General features: G+C 69.7%; 1 protein-coding gene across 1 annotated transcript in view; it reads right to left on the bottom strand.

Annotated features, from left to right (window-relative positions):
* The window catches only part of SHANK1 (SH3 and multiple ankyrin repeat domains 1), a 51,391-nt gene extending 31,174 nt beyond the window's left edge, over positions 1 to 20,217 (bottom strand). Inside the window, exons 1-11 of the mRNA XM_068923412.1 lie at positions 20,145 to 20,217; positions 16,463 to 16,666; positions 15,337 to 15,408; positions 12,381 to 12,489; positions 8,285 to 8,442; positions 7,106 to 7,273; positions 5,547 to 5,663; positions 4,428 to 4,505; positions 4,157 to 4,223; positions 2,700 to 2,970; positions 1,295 to 1,461 (exon numbers count right to left, since the gene is read on the bottom strand). Coding sequence (XP_068779513.1) covers positions 1,295 to 1,461; positions 2,700 to 2,970; positions 4,157 to 4,223; positions 4,428 to 4,505; positions 5,547 to 5,663; positions 7,106 to 7,273; positions 8,285 to 8,442; positions 12,381 to 12,489; positions 15,337 to 15,408; positions 16,463 to 16,666; positions 20,145 to 20,186 — 1,453 coding nt within the window. The 5' untranslated portion in view covers positions 20,187 to 20,217. The remainder of the gene's footprint in view (positions 1 to 1,294; positions 1,462 to 2,699; positions 2,971 to 4,156; positions 4,224 to 4,427; positions 4,506 to 5,546; positions 5,664 to 7,105; positions 7,274 to 8,284; positions 8,443 to 12,380; positions 12,490 to 15,336; positions 15,409 to 16,462; positions 16,667 to 20,144) is intronic.
* Positions 20,218 to 20,882: the final 665 nt, after the last annotated feature.

The following is a 20,882-nucleotide window of genomic DNA, read 5'->3' as shown; positions in this document are numbered from 1 at the left end:
CGGAGCACCCAACACCCCTCCAAACCACGCACCCGGGTGTCCGGAGCACCCAACACCCCTCCAAACCACGCACCCGGGTGTCCAGGGGCACCCAACACCCCTCCAAACCACGCACCCGGGTGTCCAGGGCACCCAACACCCCTCCAAACCACGCACCCACATGTCGGGGGCACCCAACACCCCTCCAAACCACGCACCCAGGTGTCCAGGGGCACCCAACACCCCTCCAAACCACACACCCGGGTGTCCGGGGCACCCAACACCCCTCCAAACCACGCACCCAGCTGTCCAGGGCACCCAACACCCCTCCAAACCACGCACCCAGGTGTCCAGGGGCACCCACCATCCCTCCAAACCACGCACCCGGGTGTCCAGGGGCACCCAACACCCCTCCAAACCACGCACCCGGGTGTCCAGGGGCACCCAACACCCCTCCAAACCACGCACCCGGGTGTCCGGGGCACCCAACACCCCTCCAAACCACGCAGCTGGGTGTCCAGGGGCACCCAACACCCCTCCAAACCACGCACCCAGGTGTCGGGGGCACCCAACACACCTCCAAACCACGCACCCAGCTGTCCAGGGCACCCAACACCCCTCCAAACCACGCACCCGGGTGTCCGGGGCACCCACCATCCCTCCAAACCACGCACCCGGGTGTCCAGGGCACCCAACACCCCTCCAAACCACGCACCCAGGTGTCCGGGGCACCCAACATCCCTCCAAACCACGCACCCGGGTGTCCAGGGCACCCAACACCCCTCCAAACCACGCACCCGGGTGTCCGGGGGCACCCAACACCCCTCCAAACCACACACCCGGGTGTCCAGGGGCACCCAACACCCCTCCAAACCACGCACCCGGGTGTCCGGGGGCACCCAACACCCCTCCAAACCACGCACCCACATGTCGGGGGTACCCAACACCCCTCCAAACCATGCACCCGGGTGTCCGGAGCACCCAACACCCCTCCAAACCACGCACCCGGGTGTCCGGAGCACCCAACACCCCTCCAAACCACGCACCCGGGTGTCCAGGGGCACCCAACACCCCTCCAAACCACGCACCCGGGTGTCCAGGGCACCCAACACCCCTCCAAACCACGCACCCACATGTCGGGGGCACCCAACACCCCTCCAAACCACGCACCCAGGTGTCCAGGGGCACCCAACACCCCTCCAAACCACACACCCGGGTGTCCGGGGCACCCAACACCCCTCCAAACCATGCACCCAGGTGTCCGGGGCCACCCGCCACCCGTCCCCAGCAGGGTCCCAGGCGTCCGGGCACCTACCCTTGATCTTCTCGCCCTTGCTGAGCGAGAGCTCGCCGTCACCCTGCGCCTGGTAGGGCTTCACGGCCATGAAGGTGCGGCCGGGCACGGCCGAGTAGAGCTTCCTCTTCACCCCGCGGCTGTTGAGGGTCCCGCCGGGTCCCGGCTCCCGGGCGAAGCCGCTCGAGCTGCCGCCGCAAGCAGCCCCAGGGAAGGACCCAGGCGTCCGGGCGGCTCCCAGGTGCTCCCAAAGCACCCAGGAATCCGGGGCTGGCCGATCCCACCCACCCTGATGGGACCGACCCAGGTGGCCGGGTGGCTCTCCCGCGCTACACGGGCTCAGAGGGGACCCAGGCGTCCGGGCGCACCCCGAGGGATCCAGGTGGCCGGGTTACACCCTCAGAGCACCCAGGATCCACCCCCACCCTCACAGTGGTCCCAAGTGTCCAGGTGACCCCCTGCCACCAAGGGCCCAGGTGTTCAGGCACCCTGACCCCCACCCAAGGGCCCAGGTGTCCGGGCACCCACCCCTTCAGGGCCCATGGGTCCAGGCACCCGGGCACCCCCACACTCATGGGCCCAGGCATCCGGACATCTCCCCCACCCATGGGCCCAGGTGTCCGGGCACCCCCCCAATCCATGGGCCCAGGCGTCCGGGCACCCCCTCAACACATGGGCACAGGCATCCGGGTGTCCTCCCACCCATGGGCCCAGGCATCCAGGCACCCCAACACCCATGGGCCCAGGTGTCCGGGCACCCCCTCAACACATGGGCACAGGCATCCGGGTGTCCTCCCACCAATGGGCCCAGGCGTCCAGGCACCCCAAAACCCATGGGCCCAGGTGTCCGGGCACCCCCTCAACCGATGGGCACAGGCATCCAGCCACCCCCCCACCCATGGGCCCAGGCGTCCGGGCACCCCCCCACCCATGGGCCCAGGCATCCGGGCACCCCCCCACCCATGGGCACAGGCATCCGGGCATCCCCCCACCCATGGGCCCAGGCATCCAGGTGTCCTCCAACCCATGGGCCCAGGCATCCGGGCACCCCCTCAACACATGGGCACAGGCATCCGGGCAAGCCTCCCCCCACAACTTCCCCAGCACCCATGGGCCCAGGCATCCGGGCATCCCCCCACCCATGGGCCCAGGCATCCGGGCACCCCCCCCACCCATGGGCCCAGGCATTCAGGCAAGCCTCCCCCCACAACTTCCCCAGCACCCATGGGCCCAGGCATCCGGGCACCCCCCCACCCATGGGCCCAGGCATCCGGGTGTCCCCCCACCCATGGGCCCAGGCATCCGGGTGTCCTCCAACCCATGGGCCCAGGCATCCAGGCACCCCCATATCCAAGAGCCCAGGCGTCTGGGCATCCCCCCACCCCCCAAAAAACCCCAGCACCCAAGGGCCCAGGCGTCCGGGTACCTGGGCCGGCCGCGGGGCTGCCGGGGCCGAGCGTCGTCGGGGTGCCGGGGCCGGGAGGGCGAGCGGGCGCGGGCGCCGCGGGGGCTGCTGGCGCTGCGCAGGGTGCCGGGGGGGCCGCGGGGGGCCGGCGGGGCGCCGGGGGGGCCGCGGGGGCCCCGCTCGGCCCCCGGCCCCGCGTCGCTGTTGGCTCGCAGCAGCCCCCGCGGCAGCGGCAGCCCCCGGGGCCCCTCGCGGCGCCGCCCCGTGAACTGGGGGCTCTCCTGGAACGGCACTGGGGGGCCGTCAGGGGGCCACCCGCGCGCCAGGGGGGGCACCCGTGTCCCTCCGGGACCCCCCGTGTCCCCTGTGTCCCTCCATGTCCCCCCATGTCCCATGTCCCCCCATGTCCACCCATGTCTCTCCATGTCCATGTCCCTCCGTGACCCCCCATGTCCCTCCGTGACCCTCCATGTCCCCCCATGCCCCCTATGTCCCTCCATGTCCACCCATGTCCCCCCCGTGTCCCTCCATGTCCCCCCCGTGTCCCCCCATGTCCCTCCATGTCCCCCCCATGTCCCATGTCCCTCCATGTCCACCCATGTCCCTCCATGTCCATGTCCCTCCGTGACCCCCCATGTCCCTCCATGACCCTCCATGTCCCCCCATGCCCCCTATGTCCCTCCATGTCCCCCCATGTCCCTCCATGTCCCATGTCCCTCCATGTCCACCCATGTCCCTCCATGTCCATGTCCCTCCGTGACCCCCCCATGTCCCTCCGTGACCCTCCATGTCCCCCCATGCCCCCTGTGTCCCTCCATGTCCACCCATATCCCCCCCGTGTCCCCCCATGTCCCCCCATGTCCCTCCATGTCCCATGTCCCTCCATGTCCCCCCATGTCCCTCCATGTCCATGTCCCTCCGTGACCCCCCATGTCCCTCCGTGACCCTCCATGTCCCCCCATGCCCCCTGTGTCCCTCCATGTCCCCCCATATCCCATGTCCCTCATGTCCTCCAATGTCCCCACATGTCCCTCCATGTCCCTCCATATCCCTCCATGTCCCCCCATATTCCCCCATGTCCCTCCATGTCCACCCATGTCCCTCCATGTCCACCCATGTTCTCCGATGTCCCCACATGTCCCTCCATGTCCCTCCATGTCCCCCCATGTCCCTCATGTCCCTCCATGTCCCCCCACGTCATGTTCCTCATGTTCCCCCCAAGTCCTTCCATGTTCCTCTGTGTCCCTCCCTGTCCCTCCATATCCCCAGGTCCATGTCCCCCATGTCCTTCCATGTCCCTCCATGTCCACCCATGTCCTTCCATGTTCCTCCGTGTCCCTCCATGTCCCCGTGTCCCTCCGTGTTCCTTCGCGTCCCCCCATGCCATGTCCCATGTCCCCCCACGTCACGTCCCCCCATGTCCTCACATGCCCTCCCATGTCTCTCATGTCCCCCCGTGTCCCCCGTCCCCGACTCACCCACGTCCGAGTCGCGGTGGTTCTTGATGAGCTCCCCCAGCTCGAAGTTCCCTGCGATGACGGCCACCTGCAGGGACGCGGGGACACGGGGGGACACAGTCAGGTTGCCCCCATGGCCCCACGGGCCACCACGGGCCAGGCAGACCCCTACGTCCCCCGGTCCCCCCAGCACCCCCAAAGTCCCCCAGGACGCGCTGGAAGCCCACAACCCCCTGGGACCCCCTGGGGACCCCTCGGGGACCCTTGGGGACATCTTGGGGACGGGGCGCACCTGGAAGGGCGTCTGTCCGCTGTTGTTCTTCACCTCCTTGTTGGCCCCGCGGTAGAGCAGGATCCGGGCGCAGCTCTCCTGGGGGAGCCGTTGCCACGTCACCGTGTCCCCAGTGTCCCCTGTGTCCCCCCATGTCCCCCCATGTCCCCCATGTTCCTCCATGCTCACCATGTCCCTCCATGGCCCCCCATGTCCCTCCACGTCCTTCCATGTCCCTCCATGTCCTTCTATGTCCCCCATGTTCCCCATGTCCCTCCATGTCCACCCATGTCCCTCCACGTCCCTCCATGTCCTTCTATGTCCCCCATGTTCCCCATGCCCACCATGTCCCTCCCGGTCCACCCATGTCCCCTCATGTCCTTCCATGTCCCCCCATGTCCTCCCATGCCCACCATGTCCCTCCATGTCCATCTGTCTCCCTCCACGTCCACCCATGTCCCTCCATGTCCCCCATGTTCCCCATGTCCGCCTGTGTCCATGTCCCCCCATGTCCCTCCATGTCCCTCCACATCCCCCCATGTCCCCCAGTGTCCCTCCATGTCCCCCCACGTTCCTCCATGTCCCCATATGTCTCATGTCCACCATATCCCCCCATGTCCCCCATGTCCCCCCATGTCCCTCCATGTCCCATATCCGCCCATGTCCCTCCATGTCCTTCTATGTCCCCCCATGTCCCTCAGTGTTCCTCCATGTCCCCCATGTCCCCCCATGTCCCTCCACAACCCTCCATGTCCCATGTCCGCCCATGTCCCTCCATGTCCCCCAGTGTCCCTCCATGTCCCCCCATGTCCCTCCATAGCCCATGTTCCTCCATGTCCCCACATCTCATGTCCACTATATCTCTCCATGTCCCCCATGTCCCTCCATGTCCCCTCCATGTCCCATGTCTGCCCATGTCCCTCCATGTCCCTCATGTCCCCTCCATGTCCCTCATGTCCCCCCATGTCCCTCCATGTCCCCCATGTCCCCTCCATGTCCCATGTCCCCCATGTCCCTCCATGTTTCCCATGTCCCCATGTCCCCCATGTCCCCCCATGTCCCTCCATGTCCCTCATGTCCCCCATGTCCCCCCCATGTCCCATGGCCCCCCATGTCCCCCCCCACCCCCCGCATCCCCACCTTGTTGTAGAGGGCGCAGATGTGCAGGGCCGTGTTCCCCGACGCGTTCTGCGCCGCCGGCTCGGCCCCGTAGAAGAGCAGATGCTCCAGGTGCTGCGAGTGGCCGTGCTGGCACGCCTGGCGCGCCGGGCGTCACGTGTGCGGCACGCACACGCCACGCACACACCACGCACACGCCGCACGCACGCGGGATGCACCCAGGACGCACACGGGGCGCACCCGGGATGCACGCAGGATGCACCCAGGACGCACGCGGGATGCACCCAGGACGCATGCGAGATGCACACGGGGTGCACCCAGGACATGCAGTGACGCCCACAGGATGCGCAGCGATGCACACGGGATGCCCACGGGACGCCCACGGGATGCACCCAGGACGCACGCGGGATGCACACGGGGTGCACCCAGGACATGCAGCAATGCACACGGGGCGCACACAGGATGCGCAGTGACGCCCACGGGATGCACATGGGATGCACCCAGGGTGCACACAGGATACACGCGGGATGCACACAGGGTGCACCCGGGACGTGCAGTGATGCATCCGGGATGCACCCGGGGCGCACACAGGACACGCAACGATGCACCCAGGACGCACGCGGGATGCACACGGGGTGCACACAGGATGCGCAGTGACGCCCACGGGATGCACCCAGGGTGCACCCAGGGTGCACATGGGATGCACAGAGGGTGCACCCAGGACACACACAGGATGCACACGGGGTGCACATGGGACACGCAGCGATGCACCCAGGACACACGCAGGATGCACATGGGATGCACCCAGGACGCGCAGCGATGCACCCGGGACGCACACGGGATGCACACGGGGTGCACACGGGATGCGCAGCGATGCACCCAGGACGCACCCAGGAAGCGCAGCGATGCACCCAGGATGCACACAGGAAGCGCAGCGATGCACCCAGGATGCACCCAGGACGCACCCAGGAAGCGCAGCGATGCACCCAGGATGCACACAGGAAGCGCAGCGATGCACCCAGGATGCACCCAGGACGCACCCAGGAAGCGCAGCGATGCACCCAGGACGCACACGGGAAGCGCAGCGATGCACCCAGGATGCACCCAGGACGCACCCAGGATGCGCAGCGATGCACCCAGGATGCACCCAGGACGCGCAGCGATGCACACGGGACGCGCAGCGATGCACACGGGGCACACACGGGACGCGCAGCGATGCACCCAGGACGCACCCAGGACGCGCAGCGATGCACCCAGGACGCACACGGGACGCGCAGCAATGCACCCAGGACGCACCCAGGATGCACACGGGACGCGCAGCGATGCACACGGGGCACACACGGGACGCGCAGCGATGCACCCAGGACGCACACGGGACGCGCAGCGATGCACCCAGGACGCACACAGGACGCACCCAGGATGCACACGGGACGCGCAGCGATGCACACGGGGCACACACGGGACGCGCAGCGATGCACCCAGGACGCACCCAGGACGCGCAGCGATGCACCCAGGAGGCGCAGCGACGCCCCCGCGACGCCCCCCGGCCCCCCCCGCCCCGCGGCGCCGGCGGCCCCCACCTGGTGGATCTCCTGCCAGCCGTTCTCGTCGACGGTGCCGATGTGCGCCCGGTGGGAGAGCAGCAGCTCGCAGCAGCGCGGGTCGCCCCCCACCATGGCCGTGTGGTAGAGGGGCGTCAGGCCCCGGCGGTCCTTGTAGTTCGGGGAGCCGCCGAGGTCCAGCAGCGCCTGCGCCGGGCGGGGGGGGGGGTGAGGGCACCCCAAAAGGCACGGGGCGCCCCGTGGGGGTCCCATGGGTGGGGGGGGCTGCTCGTGCACGCCGCGTGCACGGCCGGGGGCACCCGTGGGTGCCCTGTGCATGCATATGGGTGCCCACGGGTGCCTTGTGCAAGGTGGGGGGTGCCCATGCTCACCCATGGGTGCTGGTGGGGGGCATGGGTGGGTGCTCGTGCATGCTGCGTACACGGCTGTGGACAGCTGTGGGTGCCCTGTGCATGCACATGGGTGCCCATGCACACCCGTGGGTGCCGGTGGGGGGGGGTGGAAGGGTGCTCTGTGCATGCTGCATGCACAGCCGTGGGCACCCGTGGGTGCTCATGCATGCACATGGGTGCCCTGTGCACGGTGGTGGGTGCCCATGCACACCCGTGGGCCCCCGTGGGGGTCCGTAGGTGCAGATGGGTGCTCTGTGCACACCTGTGGGTGCCTGTGGGTGCCCTGTGCATGCGCATGGGTGCCCGTGGGTGCAAGTAGGTGCTGTGGGCAGGTTGGTGGGGGGGGCCTTGTGCATGCTGTGTGCCACCCGTGGATGCGCGTGGGTGCCCTGTGGGTGCCTGTGGGTGCCCGTGGACGCCCGTGGGTGCCCTGTGCATGCATATGGGGGCCCACAGGTGCCTTGTGCAAGGTGGGGGGGTGCCCATGGACACCCGTGGGTGCCCTGTGCATGCATATGGGTGCCCACGGGTGCAAGCAGGTGCTGTGGGCAGGTCGGGGGGGGCTGTGCATGCTGCACGCCTCCTGCGGACACCCAAGGGTGCCCGTGGGTGCAGATGGATGCTCTGTGCACACCTGTGGGTGCCCTGTGCATGCACATGGGCACCCATGGGTGCAAGCAGGTGCCGTGGCAGGTCGGGGGGGGGGGGGCTGTGCATGCCACTGGCCGCCCGTGGCCGCCCGTGGGTGCCCGGCGCAGGGTGGCGGGTGCTCACGGAGGCCGGCGGGGCGCCCGCGGGGACCTACCAGGAGGGCGGCGTAGCGGCGGGTGCAGACGGCGCGGTGCAGGGCGGTGGCGCCGTCGCGGGCCCGGAAGTCCAGGTGGGCCCCCCCCAGGCACAGCAGCCGGATGATCTCCACCTCGCCGGGGCCGTCCCGCTGCGCCGCCAGCGTCAGCGGCGTCTCTGCGCCGCCAGCGCGTCACCCCGGCGGCCCCCGGGATGCCCGGGCACTTCGGGGCACCCAGGGATACCCGGGGGCATCGGGGCACCCGGGGGCATCCGGGGACATCGGGGCACCCGGGGAGATCGGGGGGCATCGGGGCAGCTGGGGGCATCGGGGGACCCGGGAATACCCGGGGACATCGGGGCACCTGGGGACATTGGGGCATCCGGGGACATCGGGGCACCGGGGGATACCCGGGGGCATCGGGGCACCCAGGGACATCGGGGCACCCAGGGATACCCAGGGCACCCAGGGACATCGGGGCACCCAGGGACATTGGGGCACCTGGGGACATCGGGGCACCCGGGGATACCCGGGGGCATCGGGGCATCCGGGGACATTGGGGCACCCAGGGATACCCGGGGCACCCAGGGACATCGGGGCACCCAGGGACATTGGGGCACCCGGGGATACCCGGGCACATCAGGGCATCTGGGGACATCCAGGGACATCGGGGCACCCAGGGATACCCGGGGCACCCAGGGACATCGGGGCATCCGGGGACATTGGGGCACCCGGGGATACCCGGGCACATCAGGACATCTGGGGACATCCAGGGACATCGGGGCACCCGGGGACATCGGGGCACCCGAGGATAGCTGGGGACTTCAGGGCACATCGGGGCACATTGGGGATACCCGGGGGCATCGGGGCACCCGGTGTGGCTAGGGACACCCGGGTACATCAGGGCATCCAGGCACATCTGGGGACATCGGGGCACCCGGCACAACTGGGGATACCCGGGGGCATCGGGGCATCCGGGGGCATCGGGGCACCCAGGGTGGCTGGGGATACCCAGGGACATTGGGGCACCCGTGGACACCTGGGGACATTGGGGCACCTGGGGACATCTGGGGGCACCCGGCATGGCCGGGGACAGCCAAGGACATCGGGCACCTGGGACATCTGGGGGCACCCGGCACGGCCGGGACAGCCAAGGACATCGGGGCACCTGGGGACATCTGGGGGCACCCGGCACGGCCGGGGACAGCCAAGGACATCGGGGCACCTGGGACATCTGGGGGCACCCGGCATGGCCGGGGACAGCCAAGGACATCGGGCACCTGGGGACATCTGGGGGCACCCGGCACGGCCGGGACAGCCAAGGACATCGGGGCACCTGGGGACATCTGGGGGCACCCGGCACGGCCGGGGACAGCCAAGGACATCGGGGCACCTGGGGACATCTGGGGGCACCCGGCACGGCCGGGACAGCCAAGGACATCGGGGCACCTGGGGACATCTGGGGGCACCCGGCACGGCCGGGACAGCCAAGGACATCGGGGCACCTGGGGACATCTGGGGGCACCCGGCACGGCCGGGGACAGCCAAGGACATCGGGGCACCTGGGGACATCTGGGGGCACCCGGCACGGCCGGGACAGCCAAGGACATCGGGGCACCTGGGGACATCTGGGGGCACCCGGCACGGCCGGGGACACCCAGGGACATCGGGGCACCTGGGGACATCTGGGGGCACCCGGCACGGCTGGGGACACCCAGGGACATCGGGGCACCTGGTGTTGCTGGGGACTTCTGGGGACATGGGGCACCTGGGGACACCTGGGAACACCCAGTGCAGTCGGTGACACCCAGGGACATCAGGGCACCTGGGGACACCCAGAGACATCCGAGGGCACCTGGGGACACCTGGGGGCACCCAGCACAGCCGGGAATACCCGGGAACATTGGGGCACCTGGGGACACCCAGGGACATCCGAGGGCACCTGGGGACACCTGGGGGCACCCAGCACAGCCGGGAATACCCGGGAACATTGGGGCACCTGGGGACACCCAGGGACATTGAGGCACCCGACGTGGCTAGGGCCTCCCGGGGCCACCAGGCACCCAGGTGCTGGGACACCCGGGGGCATCATGGCACCCAGGCGCTGGGGACATGTGGGGACATCGGGGCACCTGGCACAGCTGGGAACACCTGGGGACATCGGGGAGGTGTCACAGGGGACATGGGGTGTCCCCAAGGGGCAGGGGAACATGACAGCGGTGTCACCAGGAACACCTGGGGGCATCGAGGAGGTGTCACAGGGGACTCAGGGCGTCCCCAACGGCCATGGGAACATGACAGTGGTGTCACCAGGGACACGGGGACATCAGAAGGGTGTCACAGGGGACACAGGGCGTCCCCAAGGGCCATGGGAACATGACAGTGGTGTCACCAGGAACACCTGGGGACATCGAGGAGGTGTCACAGGGGACATAGGGTGTCCCCAAGGGGCAGGGGAACACGACAGTGGTGTCACCAGGGACACGGGGACATCAGAGGGGTGTCACAGGGGACACAGGGCATCCCCAAGGGCCACGGGAACATGACAGTGGTGTCACCAGGAACACCTGGGGACATCGAGGAGGTGTCACAGGAGACTCTGGGTGTCCCCAAGGGCCATGGGAACACGACAGCGGTGTCACCAGGGACACGGGGACATCAGAAGGGTGTCACAGGGGACACAGGGCGTCCCCAACGGCCATGGGAACATGACAGTGGTGTCACCAGGGACACCTGGGGGCATCGAGGAGGTGTCACAGGGGACATAGGGTGTCCCCAAGGGGCAGGGGAACACGACAGTGGTGTCACCAGGAACACCTGGGGACATCGAGGAGGTGTCACAGGAGACTCTGGGTGTCCCCAAGGGGCAGGGGAACACGACAGTGGTGTCACCAGGGACACATGGGGACATCGAGGAGGTGTCACAGGGGACACAGGGCGTCCCCAAGGGCCATGGGAACATGACAGTGGTGTCACCAGGAACACCTGGGGACATTGAGGAGGTGTCACAGGAGACTCTGGATGTCCCCAAGGGCCATGGGAACATGACAGCGGTGTCACCAGGGACACGGGGACATCAGAGGGGTGTCACAGGGGACATGGGGTGTCCCCAAGGGCCACGGGAACATGACAGTGGTGTCACCAGGGACACGGGGACATCAGAAGGGTGTCACAGGGGACACGGGGTGTCCCCAAGGGCCACGGGAACATGACAGCAGTGTCACCAGGAACACCTGGGGACATCGAGGAGGTGTCACAGGGGACATGGGGTGTCCCCAAAGGGCAGGGGAACACGACAGCGGTGTCCCCAGGGACACGGGGACATCAGAAGGGTGTCACAGGGGACACGAGGTGTCCCCAAGGGCCACGGGAACATGACAGCGGTGTCACCAGGAACACCTGGGGACATCGAGGAGGTGTCACAGGAGACTCTGGGTGTCCCCAAGGGCCACGGGAACATGACAGTGGTGTCACCAGGGACACGGGGACATCAGAAGGGTGTCACAGGGGACACAGGGCGTCCCCAAGGGCCACGGGAACATGACAGTTGTGCCACCAGGAACACCTGGGGACATCGAGGAGGTGTCACAGGAGACTCTGGGTGTCCCCAAGGGCCACGGGAACATGACAGTGGTGTCACCAGGAACACCTGGGGACATCAGAGGGGTGTCACAGGGGACACGGGGTGTCCCCAAGGGCCACGGGAACATGACAGTGGTGTCACCAGGAACACATGGGGGCATTGAGGAGGTGTCACAGGGGACATGGGGTGTCCCCAAGGGGCAGGGGAACATGACAGCGGTGTCCCCAGGGACACGGGGACATCAGAGGGGTGTCACAGGGGACATGGGGTGTCCCCAAGGGCCACGGGAACATGACAGCGGTGTCACCAGGAACACCTGGGGACATCGAGGAGGTGTCACAGGAGACTCTGGGTGTCCCCAAGGGCCACGGGAACACGACAGCGGTGTCACCAGGAACACCTGGGGACATTGAGGAGGTGTCACAGGGGACATGGGGTGTCCCCAAGGGGCAGGGGAACATGACAGCGGTGTCCCCAGGGACGGGGGGACAGCGGGGGGACACGGGGCCCCGGTGGCGGCGTGCCACTCACCGCCCGAGTCGGAGTCGTGGTAGTTGGGGTCGAGGCCGCGGTCGAGCAGCCGGGCCACCTTCTCGGCCGAGCCGTGCTGCACGTAGTCCAGGAACTTGCGCAGCCCCGTCTGGGGACACGGGGACGCCGTGGGGACGGGGACGCGGGGACGCCGTGGGGACGGGGACACGGGGACACGGGGAGGGCTGTGGGGGTCGGGGACGCGGGGATGCCTTGGGGACAGGGACGCCGTGGGGACGCCGTTGGGACAGGGACACAGGGACGCCGTGGGGACGGGGACGCGGGGACACGGGGAGGGCTGTGGGGGTCGGGGACACGGGGATGCCTTGGGGACAGGGACGCCATGGGGACGCGGGGATGCCATGGGGACGGGGACATGGGGATATGGGGACGCCGTGGGATGAGGACACGGGGACATGGGGATGCCGTGGGGATGGGGACACGGGGACATGGGGGGGGGGTGGTGATGTGGGGATGCCTTGGGATGGGGACACGGGGACATGGGGACACCGTGGGGACGGAGATGCGGGGACACGGGTATGTGGGGGGGTGCAGGGACGTGGGGACGCCGTGGGATGGGGACGCGGGGACACGGGGACACCGTGGGGACAGGGACGTGGGGACATGGGGATGTGGGGGGGTGCAGGGACGTGGGGATGACATGGGATGGGGACGTGGGGACATGGGGACACCGTGGGGATGGGGACGCGGGGACACGGGGGGTGGTGACGTGGGGACGCCGTGGGATGGGGACGCGGGGACACGGGGACACCGTGGGGATGGGGACGCGGGGACACGGGGGGTGGTGACGTGGGGACGCCGTGGGATGGGGACGCGGGGACACGGGGACACCGTGGGGACGGGGAAGCGGGGACACGGGGGGTGGTGATGTGGGGATGACATGGGATGGGGACACGGGGACGTGGGGACACCGTGGGGACGGGGACGCGGGGACACGGGGGGGTGGTGATGTGGGGATGCTGTGGGATGGGGACGCGGGGACGTGGGGGGACGTGGGGACGGGGACACAGGGACACGGGGATGTGAGGGGGTGCAGGGACGTGGGGACGCCGTGGGATGGGGACGCGGGGACATGGGGGGACGTGGGGACGGGGACACGGGGACATGGGGATGTGGTGACGTGGGGACGCCGTGGGATGGGGACGCGGGGACACGGGGACACCGTGGGGACGGGGACACGGGGACATGGGGATGTGGGGGGGTGCAGGGACGTGGGGATGACATGGGATGGGGACGCGGGGACATGGGGACACCGTGGGGATGGGGACGCGGGGACACGGGGGGTGGTGACGTGGGGACGCCGTGGGATGGGGACGCGGGGACGTGGGGGGACGTGGGGACGGGGACACGGGGACATGGGGATGTGGGGGGGTGCAGGGACGTGGGGATGACATGGGATGGGGACGCGGGGACATGGGGACACCGTGGGGATGGGGACGCGGGGACACGGGGGGTGGTGACGTGGGGACGCCGTGGGATGGGGACGCGGGGACACGGGGACACCGTGGGGACGGGGACACGGGGACATGGGGATGTGGGGGGGTGCAGGGACGTGGGGATGACATGGGATGGGGACGCGGGGACATGGGGACACCGTGGGGATGGGGACGCGGGGACACGGGGGGTGGTGACGTGGGGACGCCGTGGGATGGGGACGCGGGGACGTGGGGGGACGTGGGGACGGGGACACGGGGACATGGGGATGTGGGGGGGTGCAGGGACGTGGGGATGACATGGGATGGGGACGCGGGGACATGGGGACACCGTGGGGATGGGGACGCGGGGACACGGGGGGTGGTGACGTGGGGACGCCGTGGGATGGGGACGCGGGGACACGGGGACACCGTGGGGACGGGGACACGGGGACATGGGGATGTGGGGGGGTGCAGGGACGTGGGGATGACATGGGATGGGGACGCGGGGACATGGGGACACCGTGGGGATGGGGACGCGGGGACACGGGGGGTGGTGACGTGGGGACGCCATGGGATGGGGACGCGGGGACATGGGGACACCGTGGGGATGGGGACGTGGGGACACGGGGGGTGGTGACGTGGGGACGCCGTGGGATGGGGACGCGGGGACACGGGGACACCGTGGGGATGGGGACGCGGGGACACGGGGGGTGGTGACGTGGGGACGCCGTGGGATGGGGACGCGGGGACACGGGGACACCGTGGGGATGGGGACGCGGGGACACGGGGGGTGGTGACGTGGGGACGCCGTGGGATGGGGACGCGGGGACATGGGGACACCGTGGGGATGGGGACGCGGGGACACGGGGACACCGTGGGGATGGGGACGCGGGGACACGGGGGGTGGTGATGTGGGGACGCCGTGGGATGGGGACGCGGGGACACGGGGACACCGTGGGGATGGGGACGCGGGGACACGGCGGGTGGTGACGTGGGGACGCCGTGGGATGGGGACGCGGGGACACGGGGACACCGTGGGGACGGGGACACGGGGACATGGGGATGTGGGGGGGTGCAGGGACGTGGGGATGACATGGGATGGGGACGCGGGGACACGGGGACACCGTGGGGACGGGGACGCGGGGACACGGGGGGTGGTGACGTGGGGACGCCGTGGGATGGGGACGCGGGGACGTGGGGGGACGTGGGTGCAGGGACACGGACACGGACACGGGGGACACGGGGGACATGGGGGGACTTGGAAGGACCCAGGAAGAGGGGACGGGGTGGGGGTGGGGCCAGGTAGCTGGGGGCGGGGCCAGAAAGCTGGGGGCGGGGCCAGAAAGCCCAGGGTGGGGCGGGGCCAGGCAGCTGGGGGCAGGGCTAGAAAGCCAGTGGGTGGGACCAGGCAGCTGGGGGCGGGGCCAGGCAGCTGGGGGCGGGGCTAGGCAGCTGGGGGCGGGGCTAGGCAGCCGGGGGCGGGGCCAGGCGGGCGGGGGGCGGGGCCGGGCCGGGCCCACCTTGGTGTGGAGCTTGGCCAGCTGCTTCTCGTCCAGGTTGGTCTGTTTGTAGACCCGGGTCTTGTAGCGGAACTGGGGGGGGGGGGGGGGGAGTTAGCCACGCCCCCTTGCCGTGGCCACGCCCCCATCACGCCACACCCCTGCTTGGACCCGCCTCATCAGGCCCCGCCCCCTTCCAGCCACACCCACTCGGAGGTTGGGGCATTGCATGGGGGGGCGGGGCTTCCTACAGCCACCTCCCAAGCCCCGCCCTTCCTCCCTCCCCTACGGCCACGCCCCCTGTGGCCACGCCCACCTCGCGGGAGAGCACCGCCCCCCAGTGGAAGCTTTGGGAGCAGTCACATGGGGGAAGCCCCTCCCCTCCCTGGCCCCACCCCTCACCTCCTACCCTTTGGCCACGCCCCTTTATGGCCACGCCTCCTTTCAGCCCCGCCCACTTGGAGGTAGGGCACGGCCCAATCCCCAGCTGCGCAAAGGGGAGGGCTGGCCCCGCCCCTCCCAAGCCCCGCCCCCATTTGACCCCACCCACCTGGAAGCAGAGCACTGCCCTATCCAATCCCCAGCCGCGCAGAGGGGAGGGCTGGCCCCGCCCCTCCCAAGCCCCGCCCCATTTGGCCCCACCCACCTCGAAGTAGGCCACTATCTGAGCTCCAGCTGTGCAAGGTGGGGGGGAGGCCCTAGCCCCCTCCCAGGCCACGCCCCTCGAGCCCCCTCCCCTCTCAGGCCACGCCCCTCGAGGGCTGCCGCTCCTGGGTCACGCCTCCCCCAGGCCACGCCCCCTCCCAGGCCACGCCCCATCGAGCCCCCAACCCTCTCAGGCCACGCCCCTCGAGGACTGCCCCTCCTGGGCCACGCCTCCCCCAGGCCACGCCCCCTCCCAGGCCACGCCCATCGAGCCCCAGCCCTCTCAGGCCCTGCCCACCAAGAACTGCCCCTCCAGGGCCACGCCCCACAGCCACGCCCCCTCTCAGGCCACGCCCCCTCCCAGGCCACGCCCCCCTCGAACTAGGGCACGGCAGAAGCATCAAGAGCAGCCGCATGGCCAGGAGGGGGGAGCCCCGCCCCCTCCGCTCTAGCCCCGCCCCCTCCGCTCTAGCCCCGCCCCCTCCGCCCTAGCCCCGCCCACCTCGAGGTAGGGCACGCCCTGGTCGAAGCTCTGCGGGTAGTCGCGCAGCGGGCGCTCCTCGTCCAGGAACTTGGCGTCGCGGCCGGCGGCGGCCGGCTGGAAGAGCCCGTAGTTGAGCACGTCCTGGAGGCCCTCGGTGAGCGTGCAGAGCACCTGCTGCTTGGCCGCCCACACCGCCGCCCCGGGGTCGAAGCGCAGGCACTTCTGGGCGAGAAACGGCCCCGCTCAGCCCCGAAACGGCCCCGAAAGGGCCCCCGCAGCCGCCCTGGCGATGCTGGGCGAGAAACGGCCCCGCTCGGCCCCGAAACGGCCCCGAAACGGCCCCGAAAGGGCCCCCGCAGCCGCCCTGGCGACGCTGGGCGAGAAACGGCCCCGCTCGGCCCCGAAACGGCCCCCGCAGCCGCCCCGGCGATGCTGGGCAAGAAACGGCCCCGCTCGGCCCCAAAACGGCCCCAAAATGGCCCCCGGAGCCGCCCCGGCGATGCTGGGCGAGAAACGGCCCCGCTCAGCCCCGAAACGGCCCCAAAATGGCTCCCGGAGCCGCCCCGGCGATGCTGGGCAAGAAACGGCCCCGCTCGGCCCCGTAACGGCCCCCGAAACGCCACAATCAGCCCCAAAAACAGCCCCCGCAGCCGCCCCGTGATGCTGGGCGAGAAACGGCCCCACTCGGCCCCGAAACAGCCCCGAAACGGCCCCCGCAGCCGCCCCGGCGACGCTGGGCGAGAAACGGCCCCGCTCGGCCCCGAAACGGCCCCCGACACGCCGCAATCAGCCCCGAATCGGCCCCCGGAGCCGCCCCGGCGACGCTGGGCGAGAAACGGCCCCGCTCAGCCCCAAAACGGCCCCGAAACGGCCCCCGCAGCTGCCCCGGCGACGCTGGGCGAGAAACGGCCCCGCTCGGCCCCGAAACAGCCCCAAAATGGCTCCCGGAGCCGCCCCGGCGATGCTGGGCAAGAAACGGCCCCGCTCGGCCCCGAAACGGCCCCGAAACGGCCCCCGCAGCCGCCCCGGCGACGCTGGGCAAGAAACGGCCCCGCTCGGCCCCGAAACGGCCCCGAAACGGCCCCCGCAGCCGCCCCGGCGATGCTGGGCAAGAAACGGCCCCGCTCGGCCCCGAAACGGCCCCGAAACGGCCCCCGCAGCCGCCCCGGCGATGCTGGGCAAGAAACAGCCCCGCTCGGCCCCGAAACGGCCCCGAAACGGCCCCCGCAGCCGCCCCGGCGACGCTGGGCAAGAAACAGCCCCGCTCGGCCCCGAAACGGCCCCGAAACGGCCCCGAAACGGCCCCCGCAGCCGCCCCGGCGATGCTGGGCGAGAAACGGCCCCACTTGGCCCCGAAACGGCCCCGAAATGGCCCCCGCAGCCGCCCCAGAGATGCTGGGCGAGAAACGGCCCCGAAACAGCCCCGAAACGGCCCCAAAACGGCCCCCGCAGCCACCCCGGAGATGCTGGGTGAGAAACGGCCCCACTCGGCCCCGAAACGGCCCCCGCAGCCGCCCCGGCGATGCTGGGCGAGAAACGGCCCCGCTCGGCCCCGAAACGGCCCCCGCAGCCGCCCCGGTGATGCTGGGCGAGAAACAGCCCCGCTCGACCCAAAATGGCCCCAAAAACGGCCCCCGGAGCCGCCCTGGCGATGCTGGGCGAGAAACGGCCCCGCTCGGCCCCGAAACGGCCCCGAAACGGCCCCGAAACGGCCCCCGGAGCCGCCCCGGCGATGCTGGGCGAGAAACGGCCCCACTCAGCCCCGAAACGGCCCCGAAACGGCCCCCGCAGCCGCCCCGGCGATGCTGGGCGAGAAACGGCCCCGCTCGGCCCCGAAACGGCCCCGAAACGGCCCCCGCAGCCGCCCCGGCGATGCTGGGCGAGAAACGGCCCCGCTCGGCCCCGAAACGGCCCCGAAACGCCACAATCAGCCCCAAAAATGGCCCCCGCAGCCGCCCCGGCGATGCTGGGCGAGAAACGGCCCCGCTCGGCCCCGAAACGGCCCCCGAAACGCCACAATCAGCCCCAAAAATGGCCCCCGCAGCCGCCCCGGCGATGCTGGGTGAGAAACGGCCCCGATCGGCCCCAAAAACGGCCCCAATTTGGGTCCGTCCCCGCCATTTTGCGGTTTCCCGCCTTTTTTGCGGGTCCGCCCCACGCTCCGGCCCCCCACGTGCGCTTAGTCCGACCCCCATTTTGGCCCCCCCAAAACCCTGCCCCCCTACATTTTGGTCCCCCCTCTATTTTGGTCCCCCCCCAAATTTCATGGTCCCCCCCCATTTTGGGGTCTCCCTCTTATTTTGGGGTCCCCATGTCGTGCCCCCCCCATATTTTAGTCCCCCACATATTTTGCGCCCCCCCCGTGCTTTGGTGCCCCCATATTTGTCCCCCCCTCCCCATTTTTCAAGGTTCCCCCCCCAATTTTGGTACCCTCCCCCCAAAATTTCAGGATCTCTCCCCCTATTTTGTCCTCTCCCCCCCAATTTTGGGTCATCCCCCCCCACTTCTTTAGGTTCTCCCCAATTTGGGTTAATTTCCCCCATTTTCGGGGTTCTCCCCCAATTTTTTGGCCCCCTCCCCCACATTTGGGGATTTTCCCCTCATTTTGGGGGGGTCCCCCCCCATTTCCTGGGATTTCCCTCCCCTTTTTGGGGTTCCCCTCCCCCATTTCTCAGATTTATCCCTCATTTTGGGGGTCCCCCCCATTCCCAGTGCCCCCCCTATTTTGGGGGTTCCCCCATCCCACCCCCGAGGTTCCCCCCATTTTTGGGGCTCCCCCATCCCTGCTGCCCCCCCTTTTTTGGGTCCTCCCTACCCCTAGTGTGCTCCACCATCTGTGGAGACCCCCCCCAATTTTGGGGTCACCCCCACCCCCAAGGTGCCCCATTTTTGGGGTACCCACCCATTTTTGTGTTCCCCCCACCCCCAGGGTGCCCCATTTCTGGGCACCCCCCATTTCTGGACCCCCCCATTTTCGGGGTCCCCCCATTTTCGGGGTCCACCCCCACCTCAAGGTGCCCCATTTTTGGGATTTCCCCCCAATTTTGGGGTCCCCCATCGTCCCACCCACCCCTGGGATGCCCCATTTTTGGCTCCCCCCCATTTCGGGGTCCCCCCACCCCCGAGCTGCCCCATATTCGGGGTCCCCCCATTTTTGGGGTCCCCCCACCCCGGGATGCCCCATTTTTGGCTCCACTCAATTTTGGGGTCCCCCACCCCCAAAATGCCCACCATTTTCGGGGTCCCCCCCAATTTTGGGGTCTCCACACCACTGAGATGCCTCCCCCATTTTAGGGGTCCCCCCCACCCCGGGATGCCCCATTTTTGGGATCCCCCCATTTTCAGGGTCCCACCACACCCAGGGTGCCCAATTTTCAGGGTCCCCCCCACCCCAGAGGTGCCCCTTTTTTGGCTCCCCCCCAATTTTGGGGTCCCCCCACCCCCGGGATGCCCCATTTTTGGGACCCCCCCATTTTTGGGGTCCCCTCAACCCTGGGTTGCCCCATTTTGGGTGCCCCCCAATTTTGGGGTCCCCCACCCCCGAGATGCCTCCCAATTTTCAGGGTCCCCTCCCACCCCTGAGGTGTCCCATTTTTGGCTCCCCCCCCAATTGTGGGCTCCCCCCCAGCCCCTGAGAGGCACCCCCCCAATTTTTGGGGTGCCCCCTCCCCATTTTTGGGGCTCCCCCCCCCCAGCTCACCGTCTGGTGCAGGTCAGGGATGCCGATGCGGAAGACCATCATGCTGAAGTGGCCGTCGGCGGCGGCGGGGGGCGGCGGGGGGCGGCGGGGGCCGGCGCGGGGCCGCCCGGGCGCCGGCTTAGCGGGGCCGGCCCGCCAGCTGCCCGAGTCCGAGTCGCCCTCGGGCCCCTCCGACGCGCGGCCCCCTTCCTCCTCCTCCTCCTCCTCGCTGGAGGGCGGCGGCGAGCGCGGCATGCTGCCGGCGGCCGCCCGCCGCCACCATCACACGCGCCCCTGCCGGGCACAGGCCACCCGTCACGCGCTGCCCCCACCCCGCGCCGCGCCCCGAACGCCCACGCGCTACCCACCCGCTCGCGCACGCTTGGGTGTGCGTGCACACGCTTGGCCGCGGTGCACGCTGGCAGGGCGGAGGGGTGCCGGGCAGCAAGGCGGGGGTCTCTGAGCACCCACACGCCACCCACACGCTTGCACACGCTTGGGTGTGCGTGCACACGCTTGGCCACGGTGCATGCTTGCACGACGGAGGGGTGCCGGACAGCAAGGCGGAGGTCCCTGAGCACCCACACGCCACCCACACACTTGCACACGCTTGGGTGTGCGTGCACACGCTTGGCCGCGGTGCACGCTGGCAGGGAGGAGGGGTGCCGGACAGCAAGGCGGAGGTCCCTGAGCACCCACACGCCACCCACACGCTTGCACACGCTTGGGTGTGCGTGCACACGCTTGGCCGCGGTGCAC

This window comes from Struthio camelus, chromosome 34 (genome assembly GCF_040807025.1).
Source record: "Struthio camelus isolate bStrCam1 chromosome 34, bStrCam1.hap1, whole genome shotgun sequence".
Lineage (NCBI taxonomy): Eukaryota > Metazoa > Chordata > Aves > Struthioniformes > Struthionidae > Struthio > Struthio camelus.
Note: the sequence above shows the minus strand (reverse complement) of the source record. Positions and strands in the feature narration are given on the sequence as shown.